This window comes from Salvelinus alpinus, chromosome 23 (genome assembly GCF_045679555.1).
Source record: "Salvelinus alpinus chromosome 23, SLU_Salpinus.1, whole genome shotgun sequence".
NCBI classification, from domain to species: domain Eukaryota; kingdom Metazoa; phylum Chordata; class Actinopteri; order Salmoniformes; family Salmonidae; genus Salvelinus; species Salvelinus alpinus.
The window spans coordinates 26552362-26569931 of NC_092108.1; the positions used below are offsets into that span (position 1 = coordinate 26552362).

Here is a 17570-nt window from a genome sequence, read left to right on the forward strand (position 1 = left end):
ACGCATAATAAAGCACAGTCGTTCTCACTGGCACTCTTTTAAGCATACAACACTTATTTTCAGTTCTACAATAATGATAATTAAAAACTAATCTGCAAAATACTTTATTGATCATAAAAATCGATGATAAAGTTGTAGGACTTTGCGTTCAGTCTGTCTGGGCATTCTGTAAAGAGAAAAATAACAGCAGTTTAGCCACCGGAGAAATCTTTATTCTGATTAACAATATTCTGTGTCTACAAATTCATATATCCATGACGAAGACTTTCCACTAGTTTAATTATACTACCAATTAACAAAAGCTTCAAGGCAAAATTGTATCAAACTGAAGACTTAATAAGATTAAATTCAATCAAAAAATGTGCAGCTATCCATTCACAGAATAACTAGTTCCAAACCTGTCCCTTATGCAGATGGGAACGGGCTATTCTGGTTCTGCGTGGTCAATGGAACAACCCTCCTAGTCGGGGCGCTGCATGGGCGCTGAGCCGGGGCATCCCTTCTCTGCAGTCCAAAGGGGCACGGCACAGGGGCATACAGGGACCTTAGTGCACCGGCAGGGACTGGTCCATGGATGGCGTCACCCCCACACTGTCCTCGATGTCCACCATGATAGGAGGCCTGGGCGGCGGGCTCTGGCCCATAGCTAGAGCTGTCACTCACGTTGCAGGAAGTGCAGTTGAGACGTCTGGATGTGGGTAGGCACTCGCTCCTGCAGCCAGGCACACCTGTGGCCATCCTGGGTCTCTGCTTGGGCCTGTAGTAAAGGGAGCCAAAGTGGTTGGCGAGGACAGGCACAGGGATGCACCGTGAGAAAGGGCTCTGCACTCCATAGGGGCAGGAGGGCCCCATGGTTGGAGCCACTTGAATGCAGCTTGCAGAAGGGCTGAGGTGCTGGTCAGTGCACTGAGGCACTGGCAGTGGAGCGGCATGGTGGCACTGGGGCAGCACTGGCTGACCAGGGGGACGATATACCCCTCTGCCATATCGCTGGCATCTGCAGGACGGCTGCACATATTGGCCAGACATGAGGTCCAAATAATAAGGATGAAAGCCTGGGAGGTAGGGTGGTGGTGGAGGGTATGTCGGGTAATTCTGGGGAAATCTGGGGTAGCAGGGTATCACTGTGGGCATGGGGGCACAGGCATACCCCCCCTCCTGGCTGGTGGGTGTGTAATGCTGGGGAACACAGGCCTGTCCAGAAATACTGGCCTCGCAGCTGCTGCTGGCCAATATCTCTGCTGAGCCAGGTTTGACTTGTGAAGCAACTGTGGGGAAAACAGTGGGAGGGAGAGGTACACATTAGATCCCTAGTGCAAAGCAGATTTGATTTTACCATACATAGTTGGGCCTAAGAATCTTAGAGCACACATACCTTCACCAGTCTTGTTCTCAGTGGATGCCAGACCTGCTACTGCCTTGGAGGATGACAGTGCCACATGTTGGGTGTTGGCGTTATTGTTGGTTGGTTGAAAAGGGCTTGATGATGTTGTGGGGACAATGTTGCCAACCAGTGCCCCTAGCTCCATAGCTGCAGCCCCCAGGGTTTGGTTCACCTGCTGGTCCATGGCGGATGGAGCTGTAATATTGTTCACTTGTTCTCCACATGGGCTAGTGGTAGTTGAGTACCGTCTGTTGATCTGTCTCTCACTACTGCCTAGTATTTGCAGGTCCTGAGAGGTGATCTCCAGGGCATTAAAAGTCACATCCTCCTTAGAGGTCACTTTGTATCCATACTTCAACAGTTCCTCTTCATAGGCATTGTCACAGAGTCTCTCGGCTGGGTGGGGGGAAAAATGTTTGGGAATGTGACTGCAAAAGTATGTGTTTTGTTTGCATCAACGACTATAGGAATACAGGGTGCATCATCTGTGGACTTACCTCTATGTTTATGAAATTCTTTCACCAGCTTGTTTGGTGAATAGGTCGGTATTTCTGCATTACAAAACAAAATGAAATCTTGTTCAGATGTATTTCTACAGAACGCTTAACACATAATAAAATGCACTGTACACTACGTAATCAGTCATATTTTTGTCTCTGTGGGACCATGGTGAGCTAATATACCATCTCTGTATTTCCGCAGTTCCATACAGTAGTACATGGCAAATAGCCCTAGGTCAGTTGGCCTCTTCCTTAGGTATGCTCGACTGAAGCCTGACAGAATGGTTATCAGGCCGTTTGGGATGAGAGGTTTGACGTGTTTAGACATGACCGTGTGGCGGACTGTAACAAGAAGAAACGCAAAGTAAATGCAACATCGCATTAAAGTAGCAACGGATTAGCCTGGGTACAAATCTGTGTTGCTAACATTCCACTCCTTGTTCTCCGTATCATGACAGTTTAGCATATGAGTGGAATGATAGCTAGCTAAACAGACTTGTACTGTGACTACCCAGACTAGCAATTGATCGCCCATGAGGCAGATTCATTCAACTGATCATGGCTCTGTAGCAAAATATAACAATCGAGACATATGAAAACTTACCTTGAATTTTCAAATTGTAAATTTGTCTGTCGATCTATGAGAGTAGGATCAGTTTACAGGTTATTGGTCATAGCGGCTCATTTTGAGTTGTCTGAGTTGTCGACTTTCGTTGCTATCGCGGACCTACCAATGTTCTGAAGTAACTAAGTCATAATGGTTGGAATGGAATGGCCTTTCGCTACATTAGAATTCATATTACAAGAAGCTCTGAAGTTCTCAAAAGTTATAACTTATGGATAAACAAATATATAAAAAATGAAGAAAAAAAACATAAATCCATAAAATAATTAATCAAATAGCCAGGCAATCAATTACCTTTATAAAATCAGTTATGAACCTTTGAGACATTTTGTTTCAGTGGCGGATGAAGAAAAACAGAAAGCACTGGCAGAAATCTGCACTAGACAGCAGCCAAAAAATCGTCCTAGCACATCACTCCACTAGCTAAATAGGCGCTGTCCCTGGTGCTGATTTCTCCGCAAGTAATATAACACCACCGCTTTTTCCCAAGGTTGTCAATTATTAATACTTTGTTTTTTGCCAAATGATCTAAACCTAGATTGGTAACTTAGGCTTATAACAAAATTATTTTGTATTTTACAGTCAAACTTGCAAATGTAAAGCATATAAAAAACGCCTACTTGAGAAAAGTGTTATTTTCACAACTGAATAGAGGGGAAACAAATCTGGAAATGTTTAATTTATGCAAATTTAAGTTGTCATGTTACTGTTTACAAATAAATACACCCAATTAATTGAAAAACAAACAGAAAAGTTAAGTCTTCAGATGAATTGCATTTATTACAAGAGTTCAATGCGGATGGAAAAACTGAAATTTGATCCATCACTTATCTTGGTTAACTTCATCATCCCCCACACTCTGTCCTGTTTTGGAAGAAAATTTATAAATAAAGTTACCATGACGACAAAATAACATACTACAATACTGTAATCAATGCACTCAACAAAATAGTATTCACGTAGATCTTATTTTGCACGAGGACAGCATAGCATTACATTTCTTTACCTTTTATGCTGATTCTAAAAGACCATTCCATGTGGGCGGGTGAAGTTGTCGGGCGTGTGTCTGTCCTCTCCGCGACCTCATCTGCACCAGGTCTGCATGGGTTGATAGCCTGTATGAACGAAGGGGAATAGACTACGTCTCCATCGTCGGTTGTGATCTGCAGGAACTGCGGTCGACAGCTCCACTCTGCTCCGCAGAAACTGTCAATTGGCACAGAGAAGGACAGGAAACCAGTACAGCGTCCCTTGCTGACCACACAACTCTCTTGATCTGCTGGCTTTCTCTCTTGGGAAGAAGCTATGTCCGAGATTCCAGATGAACGTTCCACAAGGAGATAGTTGGGGATTTTGATTTGCTGAGTGTCGGGAGTGTCTAATTTACGGACAGTCTGCGCAGTCTGGCCTGAATGTTCCTGTGTCGGTCCACCCGTGAGTTGACCTGAGTCTAGACCTGAATAGTTGGAGGTCCTCTTTGACAACACGACATGCTCTGGACCAACACTTTCGATGTCTGCACGACCAATGAACGACGCCTGGGACAACACAGGCAAAGACACGTTTCCTGTCTCCTGAGCGAGGTGATAAAGGGTCCAGACTTTGCTGATAGAGCTTTCCCGATCAGGGAACATATCTGGAGTTATGTATCCTTCTCCAACGGGGACGCCCTGGAAGTTCTGCTGCTCCTCCGTTGCTGAAATAGGAAGATGGTAATAGATCACATGAATCATGGTGCTCCCAAAACAAACCCCACCACAGCAAGGTTATGTTATGCTAAGAGTGTATGATAGAACAATCAAAAGGACTATTAATGGCCCAGTGCACTACTTTTGTGAGATGTATATATAGACAGTACCAGTCAAGTTTGAACACACCTACTCATTCAAGGGTTTTTCTTTATTTTTACTATGTTCTACATTGTAGAATAATAGTGAAGACATCAAAACTATGAAATAATACATCTGGAATTGTGTAGTAACCAAAAAGGTGATGAACAAATCTAAATATATTGCATATTTTTCTATTCTTCAAATGACAACTTTGCACACTCTTGGCATTCTCTCTAGCTTCATAAGGAATGCTTATCCAACAGTCTTGAAGGAGTTCCCACATATGCTGAGCACTTGTTGGCCTCCCACTCATCTTTCTATTCTGGTTAGGGCCAGTTTGTGCTGTTCTGTGAAGGGAGTTGCACATGGCGTTGTACGAGATCTTCAGTTTCTTGGCAATTTCTCGCATGGAATAGCCTTCTTTTCTCAGATCAAGAATATCCTGACGAGTTTCAGAAATAAGTTATTTGTCTCTGGCCATTTTGAGCCTGTAATCAAACCCACAAATGCTGATGCCCCAGATACTCAACTAGTCTAAAGAAGGCCAGTTTTATTGCTTCTTTAATCAGAACAACAGTTTTCAGCTGTGCTAACATACTTGCAAAAATGGTTTTCTAATGATCAATTAGCCTTTTAAAATTATAAACTTGGATCAGTTAACACAACATGACATTGGAACACAGGAGTGATGGTTGCTGATAATGGGCCTCTGTGCACCTATGTAGATATTCCATCAAAATCTGCTGTTTCCAGCTACAATAGTCATTTACAACATTAACAATGTCTACACTTTATTTCTGATCAATTTGATGTTATTTTAAATGGACCAAAAAAATGACATTTCTAAGTGACCCCAAACCTTTGAATGGTAGTGTACATACAGTGGGGAGAACAAGTATTTGATACACTGCCGATTTTGCAGGTTTTCCTACTTACAAAGCATGTAGAGGTCTGTAATTTTTATCATAGGTACACTTCAACTATGAGAGACGGAATCTAAAACAAAAATCCAGAAAATCACATTGTATGATTTTTAAGTAATTAATTTGCATTTTATTGCATGACATAAGTATTTGATACATCAGAAAAGCAGAACTTAATATTTGGTACAGAAACCTTTGTTTGCAATTACAGAGATCATACGTTTCCTGTAGTTCTTGACTAGGTTTGCACACACTGCAGCAGGGATTTTGGCCCACTCCTCCCTACAGATCTTCTCCAGATCCTTCAGGTTTCGGGGCTGTCGCTGGGCAATACGGACTTTCAGCTCCCTCCAAAGATTTTCTATTGGGTTCAGGTCTGGAGACTGGCTAGGCCACTCCAGGACCTTGAGATGCTTCTTACGGAGCCACTCCTTAGTTGCCATGGCTGTGTGCTTCGTGTCGTTGTCATGCTGGAAGACCCAGCCACGACCCATCTTCAATGCTCTTACTGAGGGAAGGAGGTTGTTGGCCAAGATCTCGCGATACATGGCCCCATCCATCCTCCCCTCAATACGGTGCAGTCGTCCTGTCCCCTTTGCAGAAAAGCATCCCCAAAGAATGATGTTTCCACCTCCATGCTTCACGGTTGGGATGGTGTTCTTGGGGTTGTACTCATACTTCTTCTTCCTCCAAACACGGCGAGTGGAGTTAGACCAAAAAGCTCTATTTTTGTCTCATCAGACCACATGACCTTCTCCCATTCCTCCTCTGGATCATCCAGATGGTCATTGGCAAACTTCAGACGGGCCTGGACATGCACTGGCTTAAGCAGGGGGACCTTGCGTGCGCTGCAGGATTTTAATCCATGACGGCGTAGTGTGTTACTAATGGTTTTCTTTGAGACTGTGGTCCCAGCTCTCTTCAGGTCATTGACCAGGTCCTGCCGTGTAGTTCTGGGCTGATCCCTCACCTTCCTCATGATCATTGATGCCCCACGAGGTGAAATCTTGCATGGAGCCCCAGACCGAGGGTGATTGACCGTCATCTTGAACTTCTTCCATTTTCTAATAATTGCGCCAACAGTTGTTTCCTTCTCACCAAGCTGCTTGCCTATTGTCCTGTAGCCCATCCCAGCCTTGTGCAGGTCTACAATTTTATCCCTGATGTCCTTACACAGGTCTCTGGTCTTGGCCATTGTGGAGAGGTTGGAATCTGTTTGATTGAGTGTGTGGACAGGTGTCTTTTATACAGGTAACGAGTTCAAACAGGTGCAGTTAATACAGGTAATGAGTGGAGAACAGGAGGGCTTCTTAAAGAAAAACTAACAGGTCTGTGAGAGCCGGAATTCTTACTGGTTGGTAGGTGATCAAATACTTATGTCATGCAATAAAATGCAAATTAATTATTTAAAAATCATACAATGTGATTTTCTGGATTTTTGTTTTAGATTCCGTCTCTCACAGTTGAAGTGTACCTATGATAAAAATGACAGACCTCTACATGCTTTGTAAGTAGGAAAACCTGCAAAATCGGCAGTGTATCAAATACTTGTTCTCCCCACTGTATATACTGTATATATATATTAGCATGGGTATTGAAAGATACCAGAGGGTGGATAACAAAAAAAAGCACTAATATAAGAAGTGGACGGTACATGTTTGGTTTTTGGGCTGAATGTATACATTATGATTTGCCTCTGAACTGTATGTGAACTCCTCTGCAATCTACTGGCACTAACTATTAAAAACTAGGACTTCAACCAGGCTGTCCCTGTGCTATTTGCTCTCTTTCTCTCTTAAACTGCTAGCACAAAGCCGAAGTAAACATTTGGTTTTTAACAAAAGATCATGAAGAAAAAATAAAATAACTGGCCCAAATCAGCTCTACATAATTCAGCAGGGAGGTGTGCAACTATCACACATTATACTAGTGGATAAACTACATCACCTACATAGGTATTATCATATCTCTTTCAATTCACATTCCTTGCAGAAATAAGTATTTACAAAACTTTAAAACATATGTTTTAAAAGGGGTATTTATACTTTCAAATACATGTTTTATGTGAATGGATGTGGATGAAAGAATTCTGCCAGTGTTTTAATGTCCTAGTTTCATCTTTTTTTCTTTACCTCCAACTCTATACATCCAAGTGAGCCTATGAGGACCTTGGGGATCAGATTTACCATTATACCCATTGATCAAATGTATAACAGACAGACACTGCTCAAAATAAGTTGTTTGTGATATCTACACTCAGTTGCCACTTTATTAGGTTCACCACCCTATTCACGAAAATACATTGCTCCTACATACACCAAGTCCAGTGGTCTTGGCTTGCTAGACACTAAAGCATGAAGAGAAGTATTCAGCTATTCTGTTACTGTTTGTTTGAACTTTAGAATGTGCAAAATGACAGCACAGTCTGGGATGGTCTTTTGTAACTCAGAAAAGTTACAAAACTTGTATTGACTGTAATAAACTCCAACTGGACTTAAACAGTCTATCTCCTTTTCCAGTTTCATCAACAGTTTTGAATTCACGCTGTTCCAGATGCAAAGGTGTTGTACCTAATAAAGTGACCACTGAATCTGTAGACTTTCCAGAATGTGTTCTGAGAATACCCGGGGTATTAAACATTTGGCTGTAAGTGTTGAACAGTTGAATCTATTACCTCAGGAGATGGTACCATTCAGCTTGTCTGGGGATGACAAAGAAGGACTTCAACAAAGCCAAAAAAGAAAATGATTGGAAGAGACCTCTTTGCTGTTAAATTAGAGGTGTATAAATAAATGACTGTTGTGCCTTGTAACTACTTTAAAATGTGGATCTGTTGCACTAAAAATGCAACCATTGATTTGGCATACAATTTAAGATTGTAAACATTGTACAACTTTATGTGAACATTGTCTAACTTCATATAGAACAAATTGCACTTGAAATTAAAATTTCTTTAAAGTTGTTGCAAATAAATGCATATTTTCACTTTTTTCTGCGACAATCACTAAATTAGTTATTGATTTTGTCACGCCCTGACCATCGAGAGCCTTTTTATTCTCTATTTTGGTTAGGTCGGGGTGTGACTAGGGTGGGTAATCTAGGTTGTTTAATTTCTATGTTGGCCTGGTATGGTTCCCAATCAGAGGTAGCTGTTTAGCGTTGTCTCTGATTGGGGATCATATTTAGGCAGCCATTTCTCCACAGTTTTTTTTGTGGGATCTTGTTTATGTGTAGTTGCCTGTGAGCACTCCATAGCGTCACGTGTAGTTTATTTCTTTATTGTTTTGTTGTGCGGTTCACTTATGATAAAAATGTCGAACCGATTTCACGCTGCGCTTTGGTCCGAATGTTCTTACGACGATCTTGACAGATTTCTTCATCTTTAAATGCAATATTGGAGATTTTATGCATTTCTACCAAATCAAAACTTAAATTTCTACTCAAAGCAAAGATTGTAAAAGTATACTGGACATTTATAGAAAAATCATACCTAGTTTGATGATTATGCCATAATCAGTGAAAACGTTATTGATTTATATAAAACAAAAGGTTGTAAAAGTATGCTAGCATTTATAGAATAAATCATATCTAGTTTGATGATTCTGTGACAAACAGTGAATTAGTTATGGATTTTTACATTTTGAAATGGATTTTGGCGAATGTCGAATGAATGTCTGTTGAATGTCTGTTGAATGTCCAAATGTGTGAATATAAAACCAACTTTACCTCGGTATGTAAGATAGGCAACAGCATTAAGAACGGGCGGGGGGTTGGAAAGGAGAAGTCCATATTTTCCTATAGTAGCAGGCATATCTTAACAGCTGGCTATATACAGTACATCCTGACAAAATACACCATATGAGTGGCCTGCTAATGTACCTTTCTGGACTTTCTAAACTGTCGAGAATAGACACAAACGGATCCAAATAGTTGCATAATCAAGCCTAGGATGTAGGCCTATGCAGTTATTTTGGCATGAAACAAAAGAGGAGTTTGACCACCAAGGTAAAATGTGTTATATATTGGATATTCGGTTTGTATTTTTGGTATTTATTATTATTTTTGCTTTCAATCTTCAATTGCTCTAAGACAAAGCGTGCCATGATTATGAAAATTATATATTCTGAATCACCAGAGGATGCACAGAAATACACGGCTTTTAAAAAATGTACATTTCGTTGTTTTTGATATATAATTGTCATAGTGTACGTTTCTTTGTGTAAGATCTATTGAAGATTGACAGCAAAACAAAAGAAGACATTTCCCAAAAAATAAAAGCAGTGGATTTTATCCATTATAAAAAATTTTACCTAGGTCATTTGGGAGGTTATTCTAAATTAGCCTACGTCACTGCAGTTTATAGCCTATGGACAACAATTGTGTACGCACTTGATAACAATAATAAATTCCTCATTGCACTGTGTTGTTGTAGCACAGATAGGCTTTAATAATTTTCTTCTCTAAAACCGTACACCTAGGCCTACTTATAAATAGTGGAGCTTTGTCTGCCCAGGGACCACAGAGTGCAGGCTGGATCTGCCATTCATAACTGTTAACTTTTTTTCTTGCACTTTGACAGGTACATATTTAGCCTACAGCCCTAAAACAGTATTTACACTGAACAGAAATATAAACTCAACATGCAACAATTTCAAAGACTTTACCGAGTTACAGTTCATATAAGGAAATCAGTCAATTGAAATAAATGCTTCGGTTGTACAAACCCACAGTTCCATTAGTTGTATCTAAAACAACGTTGGAGGCAGCTTATGGTAGAGAAATTAACATTAAATTCTCTGGCAACAGCTCTGGTGGACATTCCTGAAGTCAGCATGCCAATTGCAAGCTCCCTCAAAACTTGAGACATCTGTGGCACTGTGTTGTGTGACAAAACTGCACGTTCTAAAGTGGCCTTTTATTGTTCCCAGCACAAGGTGCACCTGTGTAATGATCATGCTGTTTAATCAGATTCTTGATATGCCACACCTGTCAGGTGGATGGATAATCTTGGCAAAGAAGAAATGTTCACTAACAAGGATGTAAAAAAATTGTGCACAAAACTTGAGATAAATACGCTTTTTGTGCAATGGAACATTTCGGATATCTTTTTTTTCAGCTCATGAAACATGGGACCAACATTTTACATTTGTGCTTATATTTTTGTTCAGTGTATTTCAATTGACTGATTTCCTTATATGAACTAACTCAGTAAATTATTTTAAATTGTTGCATGTTGCATATATATTTTTGTTCAGTGTAGTTATTGTTATATTTATTGGCTTACCTCTGGCACAACACAACTAACGTTATTATCACAACAGAGCTAGCTAACATTAGTGAACTTGAATTACATAAATATAAATTATACTTATAATCAAATAATTCAAATAATTTACTCTCGCAAGCTTGCGACCAGCACGCTGCAGTAGGGAAGTAAAGCAGAAGTCAAATCCATCACTTCTGTTGTTTGGCTGTGCCCATAGCAACGTTCGGAAATGAGGTGGATAGAAAATACATGTTTCAGAGGTGTCAATAATAAAATATCAATGATACTAGCAAATATCATACAGTACGTTTTTAGGGCCAGTAATCTTTTATCTTATCAGATATATAATAACCTGTTAGGCTCAACATTCGTTTGATGTTGGGCTGTGGGGCTGTCTGGGACCTTTGCTTCATCAACTTGGTGGCGTGGGACACTTCTCTCACTCCGGTAGCAGACTTAGACCCATCTGAAATAGACAACATGCAGAGGCCATTAATGTATCACCTCAACATAGTTTACCATGCCCTCACCAAACACAAAGTACTGTCCCTTGCAATGTGAACTGCGGGCCTTACCCAATCTGTTCTTCAGTGGGTCTGACTTGGCAAGTCTCTTGATCAGGTGGTTCCTCTCAGCGACAGCCATCTTGATCAGGTTAGCAGGTTTGGTTCGGTTCTGCTGACGGCCCTCTGCAGTATGAACTGGCAAGAGGAACTGAGGTGTGGGGACTCTTGGGAAAGACTCCTCTGGTGTCTTGGTGGTTAGTTCCTCCTGGACAGACTCCTCCTCTGGTGTCTGGGTGGCTGATTCTTCCTGGATCATCTGTGGTGTCTCTGGCCCAGGACAGGGTGGAGCATTGGTAGTGTCTTCAGGCTGGGGTGTGGAAGTTACCTCCACATTTGATGTTTCGACATTCTCTTCTGTTTCAACACTCTCTTGAGGATTTTCAAATGTTAATGCCGCTTCATGTGGTGGACAAGCCAATCTTGATATTGGTGCATTCTCTACATGTTGAGTACTGACCAATTCTGGTATTGGTGCATTCTCTACATGTTGAGGACTGACCAATTCTGGTATTGGTGCATTCTCTACATGTTGAGGACTGACCAATTCTGGTATTGCTGCATTCTCTACATGTTGAGTACTGACCAATTCTGTTATTGCTGCATTCTCTACATGTTGAGGACTGACCAAGTCGGATGATTTGCTGGTTTCTATGTTGTCTTGTTTGACCCACTCTGCTACTTCAGTAACATCCTCAGTAGGATTCTGATGTTCCATGGCAGCACCGTCTGTAGTGAGAAAACATAACACGTTTTAGGATTCTGATGCTCCATGGCAGCGTCGCCTGGTAATGAGAAAAGCATAACACATTTTAGGATTCTGATGCTCCATGGCAGCACCGCCTTGTAGTGAGAAAACCTAATACATTTTAGGAATCATACATAGAAAGACTCATGTATATGTACTACATAAGCTATAAAAATAAAGTTGCACACTCCATATATAAACTCACAGTAATTTATTGGGTAAATCGCCAACGTTTCGTCATCAAAGTGCCTTCTTCAGTAATGCTGAAACGTTGGTGATTTACCCAATAATTTACTGGGAGTTTATATGTGGAATGTGCAACTCTTTTTTTTTTATATCTTATGTGGTACATATACATGAGTCTAGTTTTTCTGTGTATAATTCCTCAAATGTATTATGTTTTCCCAATACAAGGCGGTGCTGCCATGGAACATCAGAATCCTAAAACATGTTATGTTCGCCGTTAGTCAGCACCTCCACATAAAATAATTTCCTCTGGGTGTGCGCCAGCTCATGTTTTTTATATGTATATGTACCCCAACAGATAAATGGAATTTGATAATATCAGATTATAATACAAAGAATAGAATAGATAACGAGCTGAGTAATTTTTCCATATCCAAAATTACCAGGCAGAGGAGAGGCTGAGGGTAACGTTCGGGAGGACGCTGGTCCCTCTTCAGTTTGTGTAGTTCCATGCAATGCTGAAACTTCAGTTTGTGTAGTTCTGTGGGTTGCTGGTCTCTTCTCAGTTTGTGTAGTTCTATGCAATGCTGAAAGTTCAGTTTGTGTAGTTCCAGGTGACGCTTGTCTCTCCTCAGTTTGTGTGATTCCATGGGTCAAGTTGTGAAAGGAAATGCATGCTTATAACAATAATATCAATTGTAAGGCTTAAGCCATGGTTCATTCCAATATCTATAAACACACTATAATATCAACATAGACCCCCATCAAATCAATCAATGTAAGAGTTGATTAAAGTACATAATCTCACCAAACTTTAAATCTTCTGAATGCAGAGTTGAGGTTGTCAGTAATCTTTCAGATGTCTCCGGATTAGTCACCTGATCATCAATCATCGCAGAAGACGCTTGTGGAGATACTCTGGGAGATGTGTGTTTTTCTGGTGTCTCTGCTGTTCTCCCTACTACTGTTTCAGAAGAAGCTCTTTCTGACAAACTACTTCTTGAAGATCTTGAAACTGCTGGTGAAATTCTACCAACAGAAGCAGATGGACACACCAGTAGTTCCTCCATTGATGGTGCAGGGGGAATCCTGGACTGACTGGATTGTGGAGAAACTCTTTGAGAAACTGGGTGTCTGTCCATTGATGGTGCAGGGGGAATCCTAGGCAGACTGGATTCACCAACATGAGCTGTGGATGCAGATACAGAATTTGGCGCATTTCACCTTAGAAGTTTTGCCAATTTTACCTAAAACCTTTCTTATTAGTAGCTTATTAGTCACTCATTCTTCAGTGTATGGATGACAGTTGTACCTGATACAAGAGAAGTTTGTGGAGAAGCTCTTGGTGATACTCTGGGAGATGTGTGTCTCTCTGGTGTCTCTGCTGTTCTCCCCACACTCTCCTCTCTACTGGGTATCCTGACTGAGGACACGCTCTGTGCTGCATCAACTAGTTCTGTTTCAGATGGAGCTTTTGCAGTAATATCACTTCCCGAACATTCAGGGGAAACAACTGAAGTTTGCTTCATAGGTGATGTTGACTGAGGCAGCTCTTTATAGGAAGGGGCCTTCTGAGGTATAATCACATCAGATATCTTGTCCACAGCCAGATCCTCAAAGCTGCTTGTTGAATTTCTCATCTGACCAGATGATTCTACCTCCGAGGCTGCTGAGAAAAAGACCTGAACAGATTGAGTGCCAGACATTTTCTCCTGCGAGGGAAATGTGTCACTGCTTGAGGATATATCCTCATCAGTCACAGTCTCCACAGCAGCAACAGAGGGGAGTTCCCCCATGGACGGTGGGTGAGGCAGGTCCTCAAACAAGGGAACCTTATAAAACATGACCACACTAGACACTCCCTCTGGTTCCTCCCATTCCTCATCACCAGGGACAGGACTAGGAGCAGGGTACAGGTCACATGTTGTGTGGGATCCGTTGGATGGAGGCAAGGCTTTGCTGTGGAAGATGAGCGTCTCAGGGAGACACTCGGAGTGAACTATAATCACATGCTCGGACGGAGCCCTGGAAGTGCGGATCAGCGCAGTGTTCTCAACGTCGACCACGCCGCTGACTGACGGATCTTTCTGGTACACAGCAGACTGGACCACTGAACTGCTGACCGCATTATCCTCCATGGCCTGGTGGCCAGGCTCCTCACAGTGTACATGGCTTGATGATGTATCAGATGCAGACAGACCTGGTGCTGCGTTGTCTCGTTCCTCAGATATTTTGTGAGAGCATTCACTCAAAACAGATTCTGCCAGACCAGTGAAGGAGATGGTTCCCTGGTAGTCATTAGTGTGACCTCCTACCAAACACAACACAACCCCAGACCCACCAGAGAGATGGGAGTTAGAAAACACATCTCATTACATTACCAATCTATTGCATCTTTTCAGTGGAATTATGGAATATTATGGAAAGTGTAGGGTATACATTTTGGTATTTTGGACTTGTGGAACAAGGAAGGACTTACCCCTTAAATCTCTGAAGATGTATGAGAGCTCTTGAATATCAAGATTTGGATGTTCTGCACAATAAACCATAACTAATTACATGTAATTCAACTGCACAGATAAATGTTTATGTAGCTTAGAGTTCATATGAATATACTAAACATTGTTTGGGGAATTTGTTAATGAAGTGTGAATTAATTTTCCTATAAGCACTGCACCTTTCTTCAATTGCAGAAGCTGGCCGCAGTAAGACGCTATGAACGCCAGGACATTTGGAGGCTCCTCCAGTAGGACCGCGCGACTGACGGCAACTAGCCAGCTCTTCAACCCCCAAGGTAGGATAAGCGTCAACGGGTGGTTCATTTTCGCAACCAGAGACACTTGTGTGAAAGTCAATGCAATCGTGATGCACCTGCTATTGCTTATCTCTATTGTGGTGAGATGAAGAGAAGAGCGGAGAGCTAAATATTTCAGGTTTGATTCCATTCCGCACACAGCCTAGATGCATTTAGACTAGCGTAGGTCATATTATAGACTTATAAATTACTCGTTTCACACTTACCTCATCGCTGTGTTTACAGGACGGTTCTCAAAACATGGCAAACATGCCGTATTTTGTTGTTGGTTATATACAGTCCGTTTGCGCGTAAAAGTTGGCGTTGACGTCGGTGTCACAATTGGGGGGTTACATACAGTGCTTAGGCTACGTCATAATAATGCTTGATTTTACATACAGTAGATAAAACGTCGATATCTGACAGATGTGTTAGGTTATCGGTTTCCATTGGCTTTATCAGCATTGTGATTGATATTAAATGAGATTCAAACACATTTATAACACACCCTGTTGTTTTGGAAATATTTTCACCCTCTATCTAAATCTATAAAACCCTCTGGATTTATTGACTTTTTCATTCAAAGATTTTCTCCGACCTCTTATTGAATAACAGTAGTTATTTATTTTAAGATTTACAGTGTCAGTTGATGCCTAAGTTATAAAACACAGCAAGAAAAGCAGCAGCTGTATGTTTGCAAGGAGTGGTTTTATTAGCAATTGAAGATCCACCAAAGGGTCAAGTAAAGTTTAGCTGTCTGCCTGTGAAAACAGACCAAGGGTCATTACTGAATGCAGATCCTTGTTTATCCAAAACATCAATCCATCTCATTAAAACAGTGAATTACTGTATGATACCTAATTTACAAAGCAGTTAACAGACAATATACTGGTAGTCAAAAAGGGGAGGGGCATCTTTCCCAGGGTAGTTGCAGTGGAGGAGGCTACTAAAAGGAAATCTTTGCTTTCTGGAAGTATTCATAGTGGTGCCACAACAGAGGGGTATATCGTTTTTTTTTTTTAAATAAGAAGTTAAGGTGGAGTACCTCTGCAACATAGGCCTATCAGTGGTAGGGAAGGTTGGGGTTCACAGTTGGCCAGGCATACTCCATGGGGCCCTTACCATCACAACCCCAGGAGGAGGACACTGTGGCCCCATAAATACAGGCACGTGGGTCTGAGGTCTGGCAACCACAAGCACACTGTAATGGGCTCCACTGGAATACTGATGACCCCCCCCCCCCCCCTTTTATGCCCTCAGAAAAGCCTAAATTCGTCAGGGCATGGACTACAAGGTGTCAAATGTTCCACAGGTATGCTGGCCCATGTTGACTCCAATGCTTCCCACAGTTGTGTCAAGTTGGCTGGATGTCCTTTGGGTGGTGGACCATTCTTGATACACACAGGAAACTGTTGAGGGTGAACATCACAGTGGCATTGCAGTTCTTGAAACAAACCGGTGTGCCTGGCACCTACTACCATACCCTGTTCAAAGGCACTTAAATATTCTGTCCTGCCCATTCACCCTTTGAATGGCACACATACACAATCCATGTCTCAATTGTCTCAAGGCTTAAAAATCCTTGGATTTTACAAGTGAGAGATTATAGCTTTCACTTGGATTCACCTGGTCAGTCTATGTCATGGAAAGACCAGGTGTTGTTAATGTTTTGTATACTCAGTGTATATAGTTAGTGTGTGTAATAAAGGGATAGCAGAATAGATGATGTTAGTGCTGGTAATGCTGTATGGACCCTAGTTGTCAATACTTGTAAAACATCCAGTCTGCTAACATAGAATGAATATACAATATGTTTTTCACCAAGTTGACTGTTTCCCTTTTGAATACCTTGCTGCATCTTTGCTGTACCATTCCCACAGGGGCAGGGTTGACCACTGTGACCTTGACCCCAGGTGGATGGCTGAAGGGTAACATCCCTACCACGTCTGATCTGTGGCCTGCAAAGGGGGGGCTGGAGAATTGGGCGGGCTGGCTGACCTTCTGCAGCACCACTATCCCTGCACTGGGGTTGTCCAGCTTTATCTTGATGGTACAGTGGCTGGTGCAGCCCGACGCACTCTCAGGGATTGGAGGTAGGGACGTTGTCATTGGGGGAGGACTGGAGGCCTTGATGAGGTCCCCTGGAGTAGCAGTAGGAGCAGCAGCTGGATGTGAAACTACTTGTGTCACAGGTTGTGACCCATACCCAGGGATGGCATTAAAACGGACGGGTACAGAAGAAGGGATATCTCCTGGTTCTAACTGACCCGCCAGGCGAACCAGGGCACTCTGCCTGTTGCTGGGCAGAATTGTGAGCTCAGGATTCTCTGATCCTTGGCGGATCAGAATGTTCTTCATTTTCTCTGACATTATGTTTGGGGGAGATTTGACCGTCACCTTTGGTTCTGAACCAGCTGTTGTCCCAGTTAGATTGGGGGGACTGTACGTTGGCTCAGTGGGGGATGCAGGTCCGACTGTGGAGTTGAAATCCCCCTTCATTGGACTGGCAATGGGCACTGATGTTGACAGTGTTGTTTGTTGTTGGTGGTGGTAACTGGCAGTGGGCACTGGCATGGAGAGTTTTGCTTGTTGTTGCTGGTGGCAACCGACAGGCATGGGCCATATGGTTGAGATTCCATTACTTGGCTCATCCACCACTACATAGCCAAAATAAAATGTTAGTGTAGCTATCACTTTCTAGTCTAACGTTACCGTATCATTGTGCTTTTCTCTAAATACATATGTTCTA

The 17570-nt window shown here is 42.0% G+C and overlaps 1 protein-coding gene across 1 annotated transcript; it reads right to left on the minus strand.

Annotated features, from left to right (window-relative positions):
• Window positions 1-404: 404 nt before the first annotated feature.
• Window positions 405-4190, minus strand: LOC139551338 (uncharacterized). The gene is made up of 5 exons (XM_071362832.1): window positions 3516-4190; window positions 2068-3373; window positions 1882-1935; window positions 1376-1780; window positions 405-1268 (listed from the first exon to the last, which is right to left on the minus strand). The coding sequence occupies exons 2-5, from the start codon at window positions 2264-2266 to the stop codon at window positions 406-408; spliced, it is 1521 nt and encodes a 506-aa protein (XP_071218933.1). The 5' UTR covers window positions 2267-3373; window positions 3516-4190; the 3' UTR covers window position 405.
• Between the last annotated feature and the right edge of the window lie 13380 nt (window positions 4191-17570).